This window comes from Symphalangus syndactylus, chromosome 17, assembly GCF_028878055.3.
Source record: "Symphalangus syndactylus isolate Jambi chromosome 17, NHGRI_mSymSyn1-v2.1_pri, whole genome shotgun sequence".
NCBI classification, from domain to species: domain Eukaryota; kingdom Metazoa; phylum Chordata; class Mammalia; order Primates; family Hylobatidae; genus Symphalangus; species Symphalangus syndactylus.
In genome coordinates, this window is record NC_072439.2 from 95,393,190 (window position 1) to 95,412,531 (window position 19,342).

Below are 19,342 nucleotides of genomic sequence, written 5' to 3' on the forward strand. Positions count from 1 at the left end.
AAGTATGTGTTAATACTAGGCAGATAAGTGTGCATGAAAGATGCTCGAAATTATTAGTCATTAGAGAAATACAATGTAAAACCACAGTGACCACTACAAACTTATTAAAATGGCTAAAATTTTAAATGACAGACTATACCAAATGTTGACAAGGATGTAGAGGATCTAGAACTCTCATTCTCTGCTAGTGGAAATGTAAAATGAGGCAAATATTTTGGGGAAAAAAAAAACATTAAACATGTAATTACCATATGATCCAAACATTCCACTCTTAGGTATTTACCTAAGAGGAATGAAAGCGTGTGTCCATAAGAAAGACTTATACGTGAATTCTCATAGCAGCTTTATTTGTAATAGCCAAAAGCTGGAAACAGCCTAAGTGTCTATCAACACATGAATGGATAAACACATTCATGCAACAGAATACTACACAGAAATAAAACGAAGTGAAATATTGCTAGATGCGGTGGCTCACACTTGTAATCCCAACACTTTGGGAGGCCAAGGCAAGAGGATTGCTTGAGCCCAGGAGTTCAAGACCAGCCTCAGCAACATGGTGAGACCCCCATCTCTACAAAATTTTAAAAAGTTAGCCAGGCATAATGGTGTCCACCTGTAGTCCCAGCAACTCGGGAGGATAAGATGGGAGGATGGCCTGAGCCCAGGAGGTTGAGGCTGCAGTGAGCCATGAATGTTCCATTGTACTCCATCCAGCCTGGGCAACTAAGCAAGACCCTGTCTCAAAAAAAAAAAAAAGTGAAATATTAATACATACAACAGCATGATGAACCTCAAAATAATTATGCTGAATGGAAGAAGAAAGAAAAAGAGTATATGCCACATGATTGCATTTATATATATTTCTAGAAAATACAAACTAATCACAGTGACAGAAAGCAGTTCCAGTGGTTACAACTTTTGAGGATGATGGATGCATTCATTATCTTGACTGCTGCAATTTACGGGTATATACACATGTGAAAACTTATCAAAACTTTAAATATGTACAGTTTATTGTAAGTTAATGATACTTCAGTCAAGCTGTTTTTAAAAACTATATTTAGATTTGGTGCTTTTGATACTTTTTTATTTCAGGGAGGAAATCCTTCAACAATCTTTGTGGGAAAGAGTATCAACTCATGTGATTGAAAACATCTACCTTCCAGCTGCACAGACCATGAATTCAGGAACTTTTAATACCACAGTGGATATCAAGCTTAAACAGTGGACTGATAAACAACTTCCTAATAAAGCAGTAGAGGTTAGGATATAATTTAATTAAATGGGTAAGAAGCATTATCTGAAGGGAGTAGGAGCTGTGAATTTTAGATTTTATTCCCATCACAGCCTCTATCTTTCTTTTGGGTCTTTATATCTTATTTATTCTTTATTCCTCGTCTCTGTTTTGGAACTAACCTTAATGTTGCTACCAGTTACTAAAGTTATAAAAATTTACTAATTAATTGGTATGGTGTTGGCCTGAGGGTATTCGTACTTCTTCCAAAGACAATATTTAACAAGCAAATTTTGCTTGAATGTGAAATATTTGCTTGAATATTTGCTTGAATGTGAAATATTTTGAACATTTTCTGTGGATTCTGTGGATTATAGAGATTCCATAAATAAAATACTTAATAGATCAAGCGTTTCATCTGAGCTCAGTTATACTTAAATTATCATTTTCTTAGTTAGGATCCTGACCGAAGATTAAACTAGGAATTATTTAAAAAAAAAAAAAAAAAAAAAAAACTACCTTAAAGAATCTATTTCTGCTGCCATGTATCTTGGCTTTATCACTTAATAGCTGTATGATCCTTTACCTAGTTGCTTAACTTCCCTTTGTGTTTTTTCATCTATAAAATGGTGACAATAATGTTGCTTACCTCACAGGGTTGTTGTAAGGATTAAATAAGTAATTATATGTAAAATACTTAGACAATGCCCAGCCCATGGTAACTGCTCAGGAAATGGACCTGCTGTTACCATGGTCATCATCATCTGAATTGATCCGTCATGTACATCACCCTGTACACAGTGATTGTCCAAGCTAAGAGTCAGTGTGTCCTGTGCTTCTGTGTGAGGTTGCTCACAAAATTGAAGTCCATGTTAAAAGTAATTTCGTGTTTTATACCTATCTTAAAGGCAGTGTCAGTTTCTAATTATTCAGATGTGATTTCACCCCTTTCCTATCTTGCTCCAGTCTTGACTTCGTTACCTCTGTTCTCAATTTCTTCAAGCCCCTTCTAAGAACTCTAGCAGCCTCCCTGCCTAAGTTGCATATTGCTGAGCCCTGGCAGTTCTTGACACATTTACCCCTGAAGAAATTAGAGAGCTGCTGCTACCCCTTCAGTAGCTCTCATTGGTGGCACTAACATTTTTTCTGCACCCTGTCCCATGATAGGATATTTTCACATCCTAAGGTTCAAGCAGTGGAAGTGGTTATGAAAGCATCAATTTTTCTTTCCACCGCTGCTTTCTGTCCCTCAGCACCAGGTGTCATGGAAAGAATGTAGATCTGGTGAGAAGGTCAGGAAACATGGATCTTAATACTCGCCCCACCACTCACTCCATATTTTTGGACAGTCACTTTCTTTTTTAAAATGAGAGAGGGCTAAAATCCAGCATTAAAAAGCCCACTTAGTTATAAGCAGATTTTGTTCTTCATTATTTTTGACACTGCTCTTCCTTTCACCGTTCAGATCATTAGGAGTTAGCTATAATACAAAGCTGAATACTCTTCAGCTGTGTTTGAAAGTGTTGGTGCATTGCTTCATATCTTTGCTTAAAGACAAAGCTGTGAAGATGACTGAATCATTAAGACATTTAAAACTTTTTGCAGTGTGAAAGAAGCAGGCAAACTCATGTCTTAGAGGTTGAAATAAATAAATGAACTAACCTGGGTGGCAGGCTTAGAATACATACCTTATCTTGAAGAGACAGCCCTGTTCAGCTACAGTAGGTGGTGTCATGTAGGAATATGGGTATACCCTTCTCAGTTAGTTCAAGAGAAGCTGTAAATGCAGACTTTTATATGAAATCTCTCAATTTTTAAATATTGGCGAGCAATTTTAAAAATGAGAACCACTATACATGTCTAGGAAAACATATCAGGAAGCCATATCTGTCCCCAGCAACCCGTGTGAGACCTCTACATCATAGTTTATATTTGCCTTTTTGTTAATGTAGTTTTCATGTATATTTTCTGAAAAGCTGCTCACATCTGTTTGGCTTGAGCTCATGTGTTATTTTTCATGTTAACCATTAAAGTATGTAGTAATAATACAGCTTTTTTTCTTTCAAATAATTCTAGGTTGCTTGGGAGACCCTACAAGAAGAATTTTCCCGCTTCATGACAGAACCCAAAGGGAAAGAGCATGATGACATATTTGATAAACTTAAAGAGGCCGTTAAGGAAGAAAGTATTAAACGACACAAGTGGAATGACTTTGCGGAGGACAGCTTGGTATGTTGTTTGTATACTGGGGTATCAGCCTCATATTTTTATATAACTTCTCAAATTGATACTTTTTCATAGGAAACTTTTTATATGACTAAATTACATTCTGAATTAAAAATAATGAAGTAAAGAAACAGATTTATGATCTGTAATCTGCCCTTTAATATTTCCCTGCCCTTCTAAAATCACCTGTTGCTGTTTCTTTCATGGCTATCATTTCAGAAAAAAGTAAAACTTTGGAGTAAACAGACTCCGATAAACTTCTACAGATTGTCATCTATTAGCCATTTTATGGGCCTATCTGTAGATAGGTGCTTCTAATTTCACCCTCTGTGATAATAAAAGGAACTAAATGCGTTGGTTTTCAGTGGATTATAAAATGTTAGACTCCTAAAATCGTAACACCAGCTGCCATGTATTGAATGCTTACTATGTGCCAGGAACTCTGCTAGGTATTTTGCAAGCATTATTTGATTTAATTCTTAACCACTCCTATTATTGTCATTGACAGAGCTGGGATTCAAGCCCCTCTCTAATGGCAAAGCCTGGTTCCTGACACCACCTGATAAATCTTTTGTTATGTAGAATGCTCTCACTACCAAAATCAAATCTGTTAAGTGCCTGCTGTGCTCAGAGAGTTACTAGAGGTGTTGTTGAATTACAGGATTGAGCATTTTCTGGGAAAATGCAGAGCTGGTTGTAATTATAATTTTATTTTAAAGAAGTGTTTGTCTTTATGGCCGGGCGTGGTGGCTCACACCTGGAATCCCAGCACTTTGGGAGGCCGAGGTGGGTGGATCACCTGAGGTCGGGAGTTCGAGACCAGCCTGACCAACGTGGAGAAACCCCGTCTCTACTAAAAGTACAAAATTAACCGGGCATAGTGGTGCATGCCTGTAATCCCAGCCACTCGGGAGACTGAGGCAGGAGAATTGCTTGAACCCGGGAAGGGGAGGTTGCGGTGAGCCGAGATCGTGCCATTGCACTCCAGCCTAGGCAACAAGAGCAAAACTCCGTTTCGAAAAAAAAAAAAAAAGAAAGAAAGAAAGAAAACCGTATTTATTCTTGTCAAATGCCGTATTAAGACTGGCTTACTGAGAAAATAGCTTCATTTTTATTCATTCAAAAATTATAAAATTTGGAAGCCAATTTTCAACTGTAATAAATAACTTTTATGATTGTATAGACTTTTTAAATGTCTACCTTATTACTTTTTTCATTGCTGTTAACACTGGGAATAATGGTTATTAATTTTTTTCTCCTTATTTTTGAAAAGGCTAACATATAGGTCATATGGCAAAAAGGAGTGATGAACATGATCTGAATTATTAAGCCCTGAATTTTAGGTTTCTAGATGTTGCATTTCATGTAGTTAAATTTGTAATATTTTGTATAATGTAAATGTGTAGTATTACCCACTCACCCCATATGGTTAGCTTGTTTGTTTAACTTGGGCCAGGAGAGAATCTCCACTCTTTATTTTTTAGATAGCAAGCTAACAAATAAGCAGGCAAATAAAAGGAGCTTATGCATTTTTATAGGAAGGATATATTTTTATGCTGGTTTATATACATGGTTATTTTTCCATATTTACTAAGCTGTCAATTTGAATAAAACTACCAAAATGATGAGATGTAAAACAAGTTGGCTTTTTCTCTTCTTGTTATTTTTAGAGGGTTATTCAACACAATGCTTTGGAAGACCGATCCATATCTGATAAACAGCAGTGGGATGCAGCTATTTATTTTATGGAAGAGGCTCTGCAGGCTCGTCTCAAGGATAGTAAGTAGAGACATGGCTTATTGAGTTCTGCGTTCACAGTGGTGAAGGAGTCATCCAACCTTAGTGAACATTTGTAGAAATACATTGAACATTTCAAAGTCTTTGTCATTAATACTATAGTCGAATATTATTTGTGGAATTTTTTTAGTCAACTGCTTTGTGGCTACTAAAACCGATGAATAAAATAGACACATGATGCTTATGTGCACTTATATTCTATAAAGCTATAATGCAGAATATTTTAGTGTGTTTGCTACTGTACTTATAGGAATTTTATAAGCAATTACACTTTTAGGTATCATAAACACATATATAATTAAACTCTTACACATGTGCCATATCAGTCATGTGGGTTTTTTCCTGTATTTCAACTGCCTTCATATTGATATAGCACTTTGAAATAGTTAAGAAAGCAAGACCATTATCAGTTATAATTTGTGTATGTGTAAGTGATAAAATTCTTGATAAATTAATTTTTTTTTTCAAGCTGAAAATGCAATTGAAAACATGGTGGGTCCAGACTGGAAAAAGAGGTGGTTATACTGGAAGAATCGGACCCAAGAACAGGTAAAAATAAACAAGTCTCTAGTCTTATGATGATATAATTTTGTTCATTTTAATTCAGGCATTAAAATATAACCTTTTTGTGGCTCTAGACCAGTCTCAGGAATTTTAAATGTTTTATATCATACTTTCTAAAATATAATGAATCTTTAGAATAAAGAATAAACTACATAAGAAAGTTTTTTTTAAGTGAAGTAGCCATGTTGTTAAAAGACAAGAGATGAAACATGCCCCTTTTGTGGTTGATTACTTTGTTCAATTCCCTGTTTGAAGTAAAAAGGAAGATTAAAGTTACAAACAGGCCAGGCATGGTGGCTCATTCCTGTAATCACAACCCTTTGGGAGGCCAAGTCAGAGGAATCGCTTGAGTTCAGGAGTTTGAGACCAGCCTGGCAACATAGCAAGACCTCCTGTTTACTAAAAGTCAAAAAAAATTAGCCAGGTGTGGTGGCACATACCTGTTATCCCAGCTACTAGTGAGGCTGACGTGGGAAGGATTGCTTGAGCCTGGGAGATCGAAGCTGCAGGGAAAAAAACTTGTGAATAGAAAAAAATGGTAAGGTTTTCAGAGGATGTACAATGAATATGATTGGCAGGAAAAGATAACAATTTTTCTTGCCTTATTTTATTATCTTATCTGTATCTACTATTAAAGTCCCTACCCCTCACCTCCACCCCTGTTCCTTTCTGATTTTTATAGCTTCTTTTCCTATCTAGCATTCAGTCTTATACCACTGTCTCGTTCCTTGTTCATTCCTTAAATGAAAGAATCTAAATAGAATATAGAATCTAACTACATAAATTAATGAAATAATGAAGATGAAAAAGATTTAGCATCCAATCCATTTTCTTTTCTTGTTTGCTTTGTTCCTTGAATTCATTTAGAGAAAGGAGATCAAGTAATGGAAAAATAGAGGAGACAAAGAGAATAAAAATTGATGAAATAAGAGGTCCCTATTTATTTATTTTATATTTTCATTTTCATTTTAAATACAGTTAATTGTATAATCTATATCCTATTTTTTTCCTAGTTTCCAACATTTCTTGTTTCATAAGTTCTGTATCAGATGTGAGTCTCAACTTTCCTCGAAATAATGAAGAGACAGTCTTCTTTTTCTCTGTGTTTTTTTGCTATTATTTTTTTGGTAATGACTTTTGTGAAAAATGAGCCATGAAGAGACTGAAGAGAAGCTGAGGAAGCAGTTAGTGACTGGGTCGTGTGTGTGTTCAGGGTGCATTGGTTATCTCTGCTCTACAGATGGGCTGAGAGAAGGAGGTCTGTCAGAAGAGAATTTCTAGAGATCCATCCAAAGTTTCTGACTTTGATAGAGGAAGATGCATTGATTAGAAAGAGCTGCTGTAAGGGAGATAAACTGCAAAAGAAAAATGGTATCTGGCCTTCAAGACTTAGTGATATTAGGCCTAAAGTCTCTAGAACAATCGGTGGCAGAACTTGCCTCAGCAACTGACTGTTGGTAAATGTGCTTTGGCCAAACACTCTGAAAGAAATGATTCCTGCTCGTAAGTTATTTTTGTCAGGAACTTAAACCCATAGGGGAATCCCTTCAAGAGAAACAAAGGAATTCGCCTTAAAGTCAGTGCAAAGGGTCTGTAAGCCTAGAAGAGGAATCTGGAAACCCTTTAGAGAAGAGCCTTCTCCCCGCAGGATTTCAGGGCAGCATGTGTGAGACCCAGGCTGACTGTAGAACAGAGGCCATAATTTGGAATATAGAAGGGAGGGGCATCTGAATCACCCGGGGAGGTGTTTATGTATATTGTTTTGTTTTTTCCTTCAAAAGCTAGCCTCATGTCAGACTACTGAGTCAAGCTCCTTCTCTGTCCTTTCTATCCCTCCCACTCCCAGTTGGAAACAAGTGTTTTCAACCTCATACCTGGAGGTTACAGTGAGACATAGATTCTAGAGGAGCTTGAGAATATCCCTAGGTCTCACATTGTAAGTTTACTTAGCTGAATGACAGGATTTGGCAGGAAAAGAAACTTAAAGATGAGAAATCCATTCTCTGAAAAGTATTTTGTGCTTTTGTGTTTCATTTGTTTGTTTTCTAGGAAAATTCATCTCTTTGAAACATTCTCGCCTTGTTTAAGCCAAACTAATGGAAATTTTGGTCAGGATAGATCCAAGAGTAGTTCTCTCTTCTAATGGCCAAGTGTGGTGACAGTCAAATGACGCGTAGAAACGGGGAAGTAAAACACGAGGCAGGATGAGCTTGGGAACACCATCACCAGCGATTTCCTTTCCATCTCAGACTGGATAGTACATGCTTAAGCAAACAGTGAACTTCCTCTTTATCAAATGCTCTTTTTTCTAAAGTGTTAGTTTTCAGAGAGTATTAATTAGTAGTTCCATTTACAAGTTAATTGTTTGCATTTATGTGTTAATCTTGTCTACCCAGATTTCATAGCTGTGATAGAGTTTGGGGCAAAAAAAAAAAAACACTCAGTTTCATAGCTGTGGTAGATTTTCTATTCTAGTAATTTATTTAGGGTAATGATTGAATTTAAAGCTAGTTTCTTCTATCGTACAATTTTGAGTGGAGGTTTGAAAAATGACAAGATTAACACAGTATAAGAATCTTGTTATCAAACATAACTAGTGTATGTACGTTTTCTTCCTTTGGTAAAGAGATTATGAATAATTACAGAGAAGAGACTGGAAGTGAATTTAAGAAGGATAGATATACCTCACAGGAGCAGTCTGAAGTACCATTTTTTATGAAAAAGCTTTTTAAAACTCAAACTATGCATTTTATATTTATTGGAAAAGAAACATGTCAACAGGTTTAAGTCCTTACAGTAATCTCGTTCTTAAGTATAGTTCTTAGATATGAAGCATTTTAGAACATCAGTTCTTCCCATGCATTCAGGGTGCTTTTTCCTAGATTCAAATTATACCCTACGGTCAAGAAAGAAAGAAAATACATGGTAAGATTCCTGGTGCTGTAACTTCCACAGGAAAACATTTCAGCAAAAGTAAATACATAACAAGAAGAGCTAATCCCTGGGTTTTCTCCCCTCTCATAAGGCAAATTCTTCTGTGTTCATAGGCCATTTACCATATTCATAAACCAGGGTGCTGTGTTCTTTCTTGTGTTTCTTTCTTGTTTGTTGCGATTAAGCTTGTGTTATCTTTTATGCAATAGTAATATATTTATTAAAATTGAGACTGTTTTTCAAGCGCCAAATTATGAACCATCTAAACACAGTCCTTTTTTAAACATTTTAAAGTGTGTTCACAATGAAACCAAGAATGAATTGGAGAAGATGTTGAAATGTAATGAGGAGCACCCAGCTTACCTTGCAAGTGATGAAATAACCACAGTTCGGAAGAACCTTGAATCCCGAGGAGTAGAAGTAGATCCAAGCTTGGTAATAAATACTGCTGAGAAGCAGGAATCTGCTTCCTTAATATTTGTTTCTTGCAGTAAATGTTACTACATGTGTTAGTTAGATGTTTAAGTACTTAGTTTGACTTCTGTCGTGTGTACATTTGCTGACAGTAAAAGCTTAGTCATTTTGATTGCATGAAGAGAAGGAATTTTATTCTCAGTATTGCTTTTTTAAGGGTAATGCTTTAATTTGTAAATGGAGAAATTTACTTTGGCAAGTTCAATGGTCAACAGTCAGTTCATGCAAAATGGGATGAAACCAACCTAGACCTTTGCCCCACGTCACACTGTTTCAGATTGCAAAATAGAATTTCTGTTTAAAAATGGCATATATGTGTGTTTTTGTGTGTGGTTTACAGTCAAATGTAACTCAGTTAGATGTGAGTGGATTCAGAAAAAATAAAAATGTTGTTTTTATTAAACTGGATACGACCATTGAGTTCTTTCTCCATTTTCCTCTTTTGTTAGCGTGAGAATAAAAATAGTCTACACTTGAGGCTACTTTTTGCTTACCTTCATGATGCTTTTTTGAGGATGAATTTTAAAAAATACTTTTGGGCCTACGTTTTTTAAAAAATACATTCTCTACTGCTTAGTTAAGATGTAAGGAATTCAAAAGCTCCTTATAATGTTAGCTTAAGTGAACACAATTAGAAAAATAAGTCTAGTGGGGAAAGCAATCATTAACAAATTTCAAAGCCACACAAACTCTTTTAAAGATTATGTGCTATTTATGTTTCTGTACTTGAGGGATGAGTATGCTTATTTTAAATTCCACCAGAGGTCAGAAAAGTAAAAAAATAAAAATAAAATTGGTAAAACTCAAAGCAGTTATATCCATCTAGCATTATTTATAAATTGAAAATGAGATGAAAGCTAATGATTACCTGAGCTGTTTGAGTTGAATGTGGATTTAGGTTTTATTCTTGTTGGTCCCAGCTCTCATTAACAGTAAGTTATATTCAGTTTGACACTTTTCAACGTTATGTGGCACGTTGGTGAGTACAGTAGGGATTTTCTCTTCAGAGTGGGAGAGAAGAGATGTTACGTGATTTTTTTTTTAAGTTTTTGCTCATGTCTTAGGCGATGGATTGACTGTGTGTCTTAATTAGTTTCTAAGACCAAGAAAACCTCAGGTTTTTTAAGTGACAGTTTGTTCAGTGCACTTTGCAAAGCTATAAAATAAGTAGCGAAGTACCGCGAGAAGAATATTGCATGGACTGGATGTCAGGACATGCAAATTCTAGTGTATTTCCATTATATTAGCTAATAATATGTCCTTTAATAATTGATACCACTTTTCTGACCTCACTTTCCTCATCTGTCAAAAGGGGTTGATGTTTGTTCTAGTTAACATTATTGTTGTTTTGCTCAGAAAAGGAGAGAGGGTATTAAAGAATATTGGACACTCAGACTATCTAGTAATAAAGTGATAGGGATCATATTGGTATGGTAGCAATAAAATTTTATAAACAGAAAGGAAATGTTGAGTTGATAGACATGATCTGAGACCATTTCTTAAGTTCTAACTCTGTTTTTAGATAAGGCTTTCAACCTCTTTCTGCATTGGTTTCCTCACCCCTAACTAGGGGAAGATAATACCTACCCTGTCTACTCCACAAGATGATTATTTGATTATAATAACAGCATTTGTTTAAGTCATTGCTAATTTTTAAGTACATAAACTGGTAATGGGTCAGAGTAGTAGTAAATCTAATCTTTGTCTTTAAAAAAGTAAGTGAATAAAAAAATTTGAATAACTATGTAAAGAATAGCCTTGCCTTTGCTTTTAGTTAGCTTTTTTGGTAAATAAATTTTTTGTACAACTTCTCAGAGTGTGGTTGATCAACATGAAGGATATACAGTAACTCTGGGCTTTGTTTTCTTTTCTCATTTTAGATCAAGGATACTTGGCATCAAGTTTATAGAAGACATTTTTTAAAAACAGCTCTAAACCATTGTAACCTTTGTCGAAGAGGTTTTTATTACTACCAAAGGCATTTCGTAGATTCTGAGGTAAGGTTTCCAAAAACAAAGAGAAATATTTTTAAGCAACAGTTGTTAAAATATGCTTAAAAATAAACTTTAGCTTAAGCATTAATTTTAAATCCTTTGATCATCTGGGGAAAAAAAGTGTGTGTAATTTATAAAGAATAATCTAACTCTTATCTTTTCAAAGATATTTGCCACTTTGTTCGTAACTACATCTTACGTGCATATTATCCCCAATGCTTATAAGAATATGTGAATATAAATAGTAAAAAAAGTGTGAATATAAATAGTAAAAAAAAAATAAAGTAACAGGAAATAGTCCCTTATTCCCTGACCTATAAGAATTTTAGTTAACATTTTTATGTATTTCTGTTCAACTTTTTCTGTACACAGGGAGAGAGACAGAGAGGGAAAGAGAAAGTGTGTGTGTATCTGTGTGTATGTAACATAACCATCCATTTGCATAATGGAAATCGTACTGCAAAACAATTTTTATCATGCCTTTTTCAGGTGTCATAATTATTTCTTCATATCACTAAATCTTGTTTTAAATAATCATGAAGTTCTTGTATTAAAATGATTCATAATTTAAAGTAACCCCTAGGTGGCAGCAGGCTGATATATTTTGAGCATTTTCTTAAAAGCAAAAATGCTTTTAAATATCCTTTTGAAAAAGCTCAGTTAATCAACAATCTCATTTAATTGAGACTTCTAACATGCTGTTCTTTTGTTTTCAGTAGATGAAAATAAGTTTGTATTTAAATACACCTAATTAAAAGTGGCAAGTTTTTTTGCATAATTTTAATTGTGGAGGGAACTTCTTTCTATAGAAACTTCTGTAGAAAGAAGAAACTTCTGTAGAAACTGCCTTCTATAGAATAAGCTTCTTTTTAAATACATTAATTTATTTTCACACAGCTGAATTTTAAAAATGGCTTGAGTACAGACTCAAAGAAGAGAGGTTAACCTAAGGACGTATTTAAGATAAACATGGTTAGCTGAAACTAAATATAAATGGAGGGTATATGCTACGAATTTCAACTTGCATACAATGTAATGGAATTTTCTACTACTTAAGCTTATTTGCTTTGCTTATTGCTTTGTCATTAGAATTGAAACAAAGCTATCTAGGTATATAAGCCGAATTATACAGAATTTCATGGCTCCATACAGAAAGGATTCCATGGCTTACATCTACAGTATATGAATTAGGTAAATCTGGGTACTTTTTAAGCTTAGGACATATGTACTGGTTCTAGTAGTTGTATGTGTTTACGATTACAGTTTTCATTTTAACTTTGCATCTGGTAATCTTACTTAATATTTCAGTTGGAATGCAATGATGTGGTCTTGTTTTGGCGTATACAGCGCATGCTTGCTATCACCGCAAATACTTTAAGGCAACAACTTACAAATACTGAAGGTAAGCCACATAGGGACTGCAGTCTTATTTTGACATTAAAAAATAATAGTGGCAATATCCATATTTAATAGAAGGATGCCAAAATACTTCCCTAAAATAGATTTATTAGAAAAACTGGCCAGGTGTGGTAGCTCATGCCTGTAATCCCAGCATGTTGAGAGGCCGAGGCAGGAGAACCGTTTGAGGGCTGCAGTTTGAGACCAGCCTGTGCAACATTACAAGACTCTAACTCTACCAAACAATAAAATAAATTAGCCGGTCATGGTGGCACACATCTGTAGTTCTAGCTACTTGGGAGGCTGAGGTGGGAGGATCACTTGAGCCCTAGGATTTTGAGGCTACAATGAGCTATGATCATACTACTGCACTCTAGCCTAGGTGACAGAGTAAGACCTTGTCTCTTTAAAAAAAAAGAAAAATTATTATTTGCTTTTAAAATAAATCATAATTGGAAAAGATGGGTGATAAAATATACCAGGAGTTTATTTTCATTGCATGAAACTCTGTTGGGAATGGACTCCTAGGTATCACTTAGTTTTTTGGGAAATCTGCGCTTCCATTAAAGTCTATAGCTTAAGAATATGACATTCTCTGAGACTATAGAGGTTTCATGCTGATAAAACTACTGTATAACAGAGATTTTCTATGACTATGAAAAGTATTAACTTAGCAATAGTTCTAACGTGATAAAAAATTTACTCTCCATATATATATAGGTTAATTTTATCATCTTTATTCATTTATAAAAACGATGCCCCTCAGGTTTTTTAACTTTCTTTAAACAGTTAGGCGATTAGAGAAAAATGTTAAAGAGGTATTGGAAGATTTTGCTGAAGACGGTGAGAAGAAGATTAAATTGCTTACTGGTAAACGCGTTCAACTGGCAGAAGACCTCAGTAAGTAGTTCTTCCTGCCGTCTACCTTACTACCTTTCCACCTTTCTCATTTCCATTTGTTTGTTGATCCATTTAATCTCAAACTTACAGAAAAGTTACACGGGGCTGAGCACGGTGGCTCACGCCTGTAATCCCAGCACTTTGGGAGGCCGAGACGGGCGGAAAACAAGGTCAGGAAATCAAGACCATCCTGGCTAACACGGTGAAACCTCATCTCTATAAAAAATACAAAAAAATTAACCGGGTGTGGTGGCAGGCACCTGTAGTCCCAGCTACTCGGGAGGCTGAGGCAGGAGAATGGCTTGAACCCGGGAGGCGGAGCTTGTGGTGAGCCGAGATCCTGCCACTGCACTCCAGCCTGGGCGACAGAGCGAGACTCTGTCTCAAAAAAAAAAAAAAAAAAAAGTTACAAGGAATTTTTTTCTTCTCTGAACTATTTGCAAGTAAGTTGCTGACCTTAAGTCCTATCACTTCCAAGTAGGTTCAGGTATAGTTCTTAGAAACAGATTTTCTCATACAAACGCTGATAAATTACAATATCTAATTCTCAGACCCCTTTCAAGTTTCACCTGTTGTCCCAGTATTATCCCTCCATGTAACAAGATGTCCCAGGCTCAATACCTGACCTAGCGTCCTTTTTTTGAAGAACAGTGTTTAGAAATGGAGACCTAGAAATTATATATGCTCACTGTTATTGGAATATCACTGTTCCCTGGTTTCTCAGTGGAAAGAGCTAGGAAGTAAGTGTTGTGTATGTTTGTGTATGTGCAGGTGAATATACACACACTGACATCTGTATTCCTAAATCATGTGTATATTTATATATTAAAAACTGTGAGTTGATGCTGATACTTCCCATTTTAATCCAGCATTACAGGGTTTGTTCTAGTATTCTCCCTTTCGATATTTGTCACTCCCTTTCCTGATAGAAAAGAGGCTTCTAGTATCCTTAATATATTTTCGTATTTTGGTCAGTCCTCCTATACATAACCAAACTTGAATGAGGACGTGTCCTTTTCCATTGCAGAAATGTTCTTTTTCCCCAGCTTGGACTCAACGCTACATACCAGGCCACCACATGGCGCCGCACCCAGCATTGACACTTCTTTTACCTTGTCTGGGCTCTGACATCCATGCCAGGTTGCTCTTCTTCATGGAGTCCTTTTTACTGAGCTCTGCTCTGACGCTTTGTGCCAGGTGCCTCCCCATCTCCTCCTTCCCACCTGCTAGCCCCTGTCCGACCCCACACAGATTCCCTCCTCACCTGAAGCCAGACCATGCCTTTGTGGAGATACCCTCTTTATCCTGCCTGTGCTTCACCAGCCTGTACCAGGCCGCCCTCCTGCAGAGACACTCTCCTTACTGGACCGGGCTACCAACAGCCCCATGTGAACCCATTGAAACCCAGGTCAGGCATTAACACCTACAGTAGGCTACCATGGCTTCCCCTTCCCACCCTCCTAGCTTGGCCCTACTAATAATCACTTTGTCACTGTTTGGGGGGATATTTGGTTCTTTCTTGTAGGTTCCTAGCTTTAAGATAGGATTGCATACTAAAATTTACTTAGATCTTTGAGAACTCAAGGAAATCAGTGAAACATTATTGTTATTAAATAAAAATAAAATACCTGTAGTTGGTACCTCTGTTTGAGCCTGTCTTGTTACAAGTTTCCCTTACTTCAGCTTCGTGTAACAAAGTGTTTTTTCCTTTCAATGTGTACTTAAATTTGCTGTCTTACTAGTTCTCTGATATCTAAAAGAAAAAAAAGCAGATACTATTAATAAATTAGGAAGAAGTTCTGCAAATTTAAAAGCAGTTTCTAGGCTGAATTGTATGATTGCAATACCATCAGTAGGAATATCCTGAAGAAACCAGGCAGGGCTCTTCTATGTTATACCCTGTCCTTGTGCAGCGTGGTCTCCCCTTGTCATCAGCCCTTGTAGTCTCATTCTCTCCCTCTAGTAATAATCTAAGCTCTGCATTGCTTTCTCCTTTCCTTTTCTTTCTTCCTTTAAATATTCTTCTTTTGCAACATATCTCATTTTAACTTTTATTTTCATTTTCTGTCACTGTTGGTTTTTTCACGCCACCTTGGCAATATAGTTGAGTCTGTGCTAACGTAGAAGATGAGTGCTCAAATCTGAACTGCTGTTTCCCACTAGCTGTGTCCTCTTTGGCAGGGGATCTCCCAGAGCCTTAGCTTCTTTATTTGTAAAATGACTATTAGAGTGGTCATTTCTCAGGATTGTTAGAATTACTTCCGCAAACATTTGCAAGTCCCCGGTTCATAATTCATGCTAAATTAGTACCATTATAGGAAGAGGTATATCACTGTCACAGTGTATACAAATATATTTCTTTTATATCCCTCATGATATAATTATCAAGACAGTGAAACAATTCAATGAATTTTACCAGCATAACACATTTTTAAGTGATTGGAAAATCATAAGTATCTTTTCTTATATTTTTAATAGAGGCTTTGCAACCCCATTACTCTCCGCTCCCAATTTGATTATTTAAAGAAAGTGGATTACTAACTCAGATATGTATACTGTCAAGCCAAGTTTTATGTTCTACTGCTGGTTTTCCTGAGAAAGCAGTCATATAACTCCCTTGAAATGATTTATTACTTTTGTACATATAAAATTATGATGGTGTTAATGTACCAAATATGTCCTTGGAAGCAAGGGTTTTGCCAGTGACTCAGCTGCATCAGTCACCTTTAAGGAGATGAGCCATGACTTTTCCATTAGCTGGAAAAGACTCTGGAGAGTGCCTTTTCCTTACTGTTTATCTTTGGTCTGACACTTCAGAATAGGGTCATGGATACTTCAGCCAGAAAACTTTCAAAATTTAACTTATTAATGTATTATAAGGATCAAAGTTTCTAGTATAGCCTGTTCAATTGGAACATAGTGTGTTGGTTGATTGGATTTGGAGAAAGGGAGGCAATCAAGTTTTTACTACAGTTTCAACATGTTACAGAATATTGTATACATTGTTAAAATGTTGATGCATTCATATTTTTTGCCAGTTTTAAGCTTGTACGATTTTAAATCATTTCATTACTTTGGAGACTCCCCGTCCTCCCCCCCTTTTTTTTTTTGAGATGGAGTCTCCCACTGTCGCCCAGGCTGGAGTGCAGTGGCGCGATCTTGGCTCACTGCAAGGCGGTTCTCCCGCCTCAGCCTCCCGAGTAGCTGGTACTACACGCACCCGCCACCACGCCTGGCTTATTTTTTGTATTTTTAGTAGAGATGGGATTTCCCCGTGTTAGCCAGGATGGTCTCGATCTCCTCACCTCATGATCTGCCCGCCTCGGCCTCCCAAAGTGCTGGGATTACAGGCGTGTGAGCCACCATGCCCAGCCCTGACTGCCCTTTAAGATGAGTACACAAGTAGTAGTAATACATTTTTCTTTCACATCCTGGAGAAGATATACTATGTTCACTATTGAAATGAAACCATAAAGCTAGTTAAGAAAATTGAAGAAATGAAAAAGGAGCTCATATGATTTTGTCTCAGGAGAGGCTCTTCCAGGATTCTTTGGAGATACGGTGGATCCCATAGCTGGAGGAGGGAAGGGACAGGATGAGCCTGTGGGTGTAGAAAGGAAGGGAGTGCTGAAAGATGAGGAGGAGATGTGAGCAGGTCACAGAAACCCTCTGAAGGAGGCTCCAACTGGCCAGGCTGGGGACAATTTGGGCCCCAAAATAATGACAGTAACAAATTGTAACTCATTGAATGAAATAGGAATCCATACATTGGTAATTATATAAATAAGGGAATAAAACCAGTGATGCAAAAAGGGATGTTTATGTCATCACACAAAATATGTTCTCAGAAAATATGTACTAATTACAAGAGGGAAAAGTGTAACTTTACAGTGGATGAAGCCTGGCAGGTGGTCAGAGTTAATATTATCAGTAATGGTCAGATCAAAACCATATGCCATCCTCTAAAATGCAAGAAGACTCCTGAAGTACTTCTAGTATCTTCTTACCAAAGATGTAGAACTTAAATTCAGTCATAACAATACATGAGACAAACCCAAGTTAGAGCACAGTCTGCAGAGTAACCGGCCTGTAATCTTCAAATGCATCAAGATCATGAGAGACAAGGCAAGAGTGAAGAGCTGCTCCAGTTGGAAGAGACTTAAAGCTAAATGCAATGTGTGATCCTAGATTGGATCGTTTTGCTCTATGGACATTAATGGGGGGGATCTGAGGGTTCCATTGTAGTAATAAATCAGTGTTAATTTTTAAATTTTGATTAAGTTGGGATTGTTTTGGAAAATACCCTTATTCATAGCTAATACACAGTAGAATATTTGGGGATGATAACGCATGATTACAACAAATGTTTCAGGAAAAATATGATTGTTGTAGTGGTCTTGCAACTTTTCTGTAAGTCTGAAATTGTTTTCGCATAAAAGGTTAAAAAAGGGTTTAATTTTGTTTTTATAACTAATAATGGATTAGGGTCATGTGAAAGTACTTTAGAGAAAACGAGACTTTTGAAAACATCATCCCTGAAGACACTGAAAGACTGAGTTACCTCATGGATAATCTAATAGGATATGCAGCTGATTTTTCTACCTTAATTTCTTGTTTGCAGTATGTACCCATACTTAGAATTGTCTGGTGTTAAAATATGCCCATTAGGACTTCATGAAATTCTTTTGATTTTGTAGAAAATTCAGTTTCAAAGGATTTTTTAAATAGATATTTTAAGTTTGGTGTCAACTTAGATAAAATCTATTTGGAGTCCCAGTGTTAAGTTTTAGTAATGTGTCCAATCTGTTTATTGAAATAGATTACAACTTTAGAATACTTTCTTTAGAGAGATGAAGATTGGTATGCTATGGCTCAATTCAAAGTTGTTCTATTATGATCTATTTTATGATTCATAAAATCTATCTTATAATTGTCATCATAAGTGGAATTTGTTTTTCGCCCCATTCTACCTCAGAAACTAAGTATCTGGGCACCAATAACAATTGGTAGTAGTGTTTGCTGCTAAGCCAAGTTTCACCAGTACAGTGTGGAATTTATCGTTTGTTCTATGAACATTGTATCCACCGTTTACTAGGTTATCGTGAGGTTTTGGACCTTCATGGAAATTGCTTGGAACTCTTGTTCACTAAAGCCTGTTACACTTTTTATTCTCTGTGCATGTAATCAGAGACTCACTGATACTGACACATTCAAGGGGCATTACTGATCATTTAGATTGCTCTAAGACCTAAGGAGTCTTGGCCAGATACCGTGGCTCACGCTTGTAATCCCAGCACTGTGGGAGGCCGAGGCGGGTGGATCACCTCAGGTCAGAAGTTCGAGACCAGCCTGGCCAACATGGTAAAACCCCGTCTCTACTAAAAGTACAAAAAATAGCTGGGCATGGTGGTGGGTGCCTGTAATTCCAGCTACTCAGGAGGCTGAGACAAGAGAATCGCCTGAACCCGGGAGGCGGAAGTTGCAGAGTTGCAGTGAGCCGAGACTGTGCCATTGCACTCCAGCCTGGGTAACAGAGCGAGGCTCCATCTCAAAAAAATAAATAAATAAATAAATAAATAAATAAATAAATAAATAAAATAAAAAACCTAAGGAGTCTTTTCTCCTTATTTTACAATAAATTCCTTTTAATTTTGTGTAAAAACTTGAAACTGTTTATGAATGTAAAAATAACATTTGAATACTTTTCTTGTGCCAGATATTAGGTTAAATGCTTTATGTGAATTTTCATTTGATTCTCACAACTTTTGAGTTACGTACTTATTTTTCTCATTTTACAGATGAAATGGAGGGTTAGAAACCC

At 36.3% G+C, this 19,342-nt stretch overlaps 1 protein-coding gene and 1 long non-coding RNA gene across 31 annotated transcripts in view; one reads left to right on the plus strand and one right to left on the minus strand.

The window, feature by feature from the left end:
- OPA1 (OPA1 mitochondrial dynamin like GTPase) overlaps nucleotides 1-19,342 on the plus strand; it is a 100,996-nt gene that overhangs the window by 60,854 nt on the left and 20,800 nt on the right. For 14 of the 30 annotated variants that reach the window (XM_063620572.1, XM_063620558.1, XM_063620567.1 and 11 more), the window contains 8 exons: nucleotides 1,096-1,261; nucleotides 3,311-3,463; nucleotides 5,131-5,239; nucleotides 5,727-5,806; nucleotides 9,050-9,190; nucleotides 11,110-11,226; nucleotides 12,532-12,625; nucleotides 13,411-13,521. In XM_063620572.1, the coding sequence (XP_063476642.1) occupies nucleotides 1,096-1,261; nucleotides 3,311-3,463; nucleotides 5,131-5,239; nucleotides 5,727-5,806; nucleotides 9,050-9,190; nucleotides 11,110-11,226; nucleotides 12,532-12,625; nucleotides 13,411-13,521 (971 nt within the window). Of the gene's footprint in view, nucleotides 1-1,095; nucleotides 1,262-3,310; nucleotides 3,464-5,130; nucleotides 5,240-5,726; nucleotides 5,807-7,870; nucleotides 9,191-11,109; nucleotides 11,227-12,531; nucleotides 12,626-13,410; nucleotides 13,522-13,611; nucleotides 15,162-19,342 lie in introns of those variants that run through there. The other 16 variants (XM_063620549.1, XM_063620550.1, XM_063620554.1 and 13 more) reach the window with 6 other exon arrangements.
- Nucleotides 327-15,238, minus strand: LOC134732998 (uncharacterized). Its single transcript, XR_010116511.1, has 2 exons — nucleotides 15,150-15,238; nucleotides 327-6,324 (listed from the first exon to the last, which is right to left on the minus strand). It is a non-coding gene; the product is annotated as an uncharacterized lncRNA (long non-coding RNA).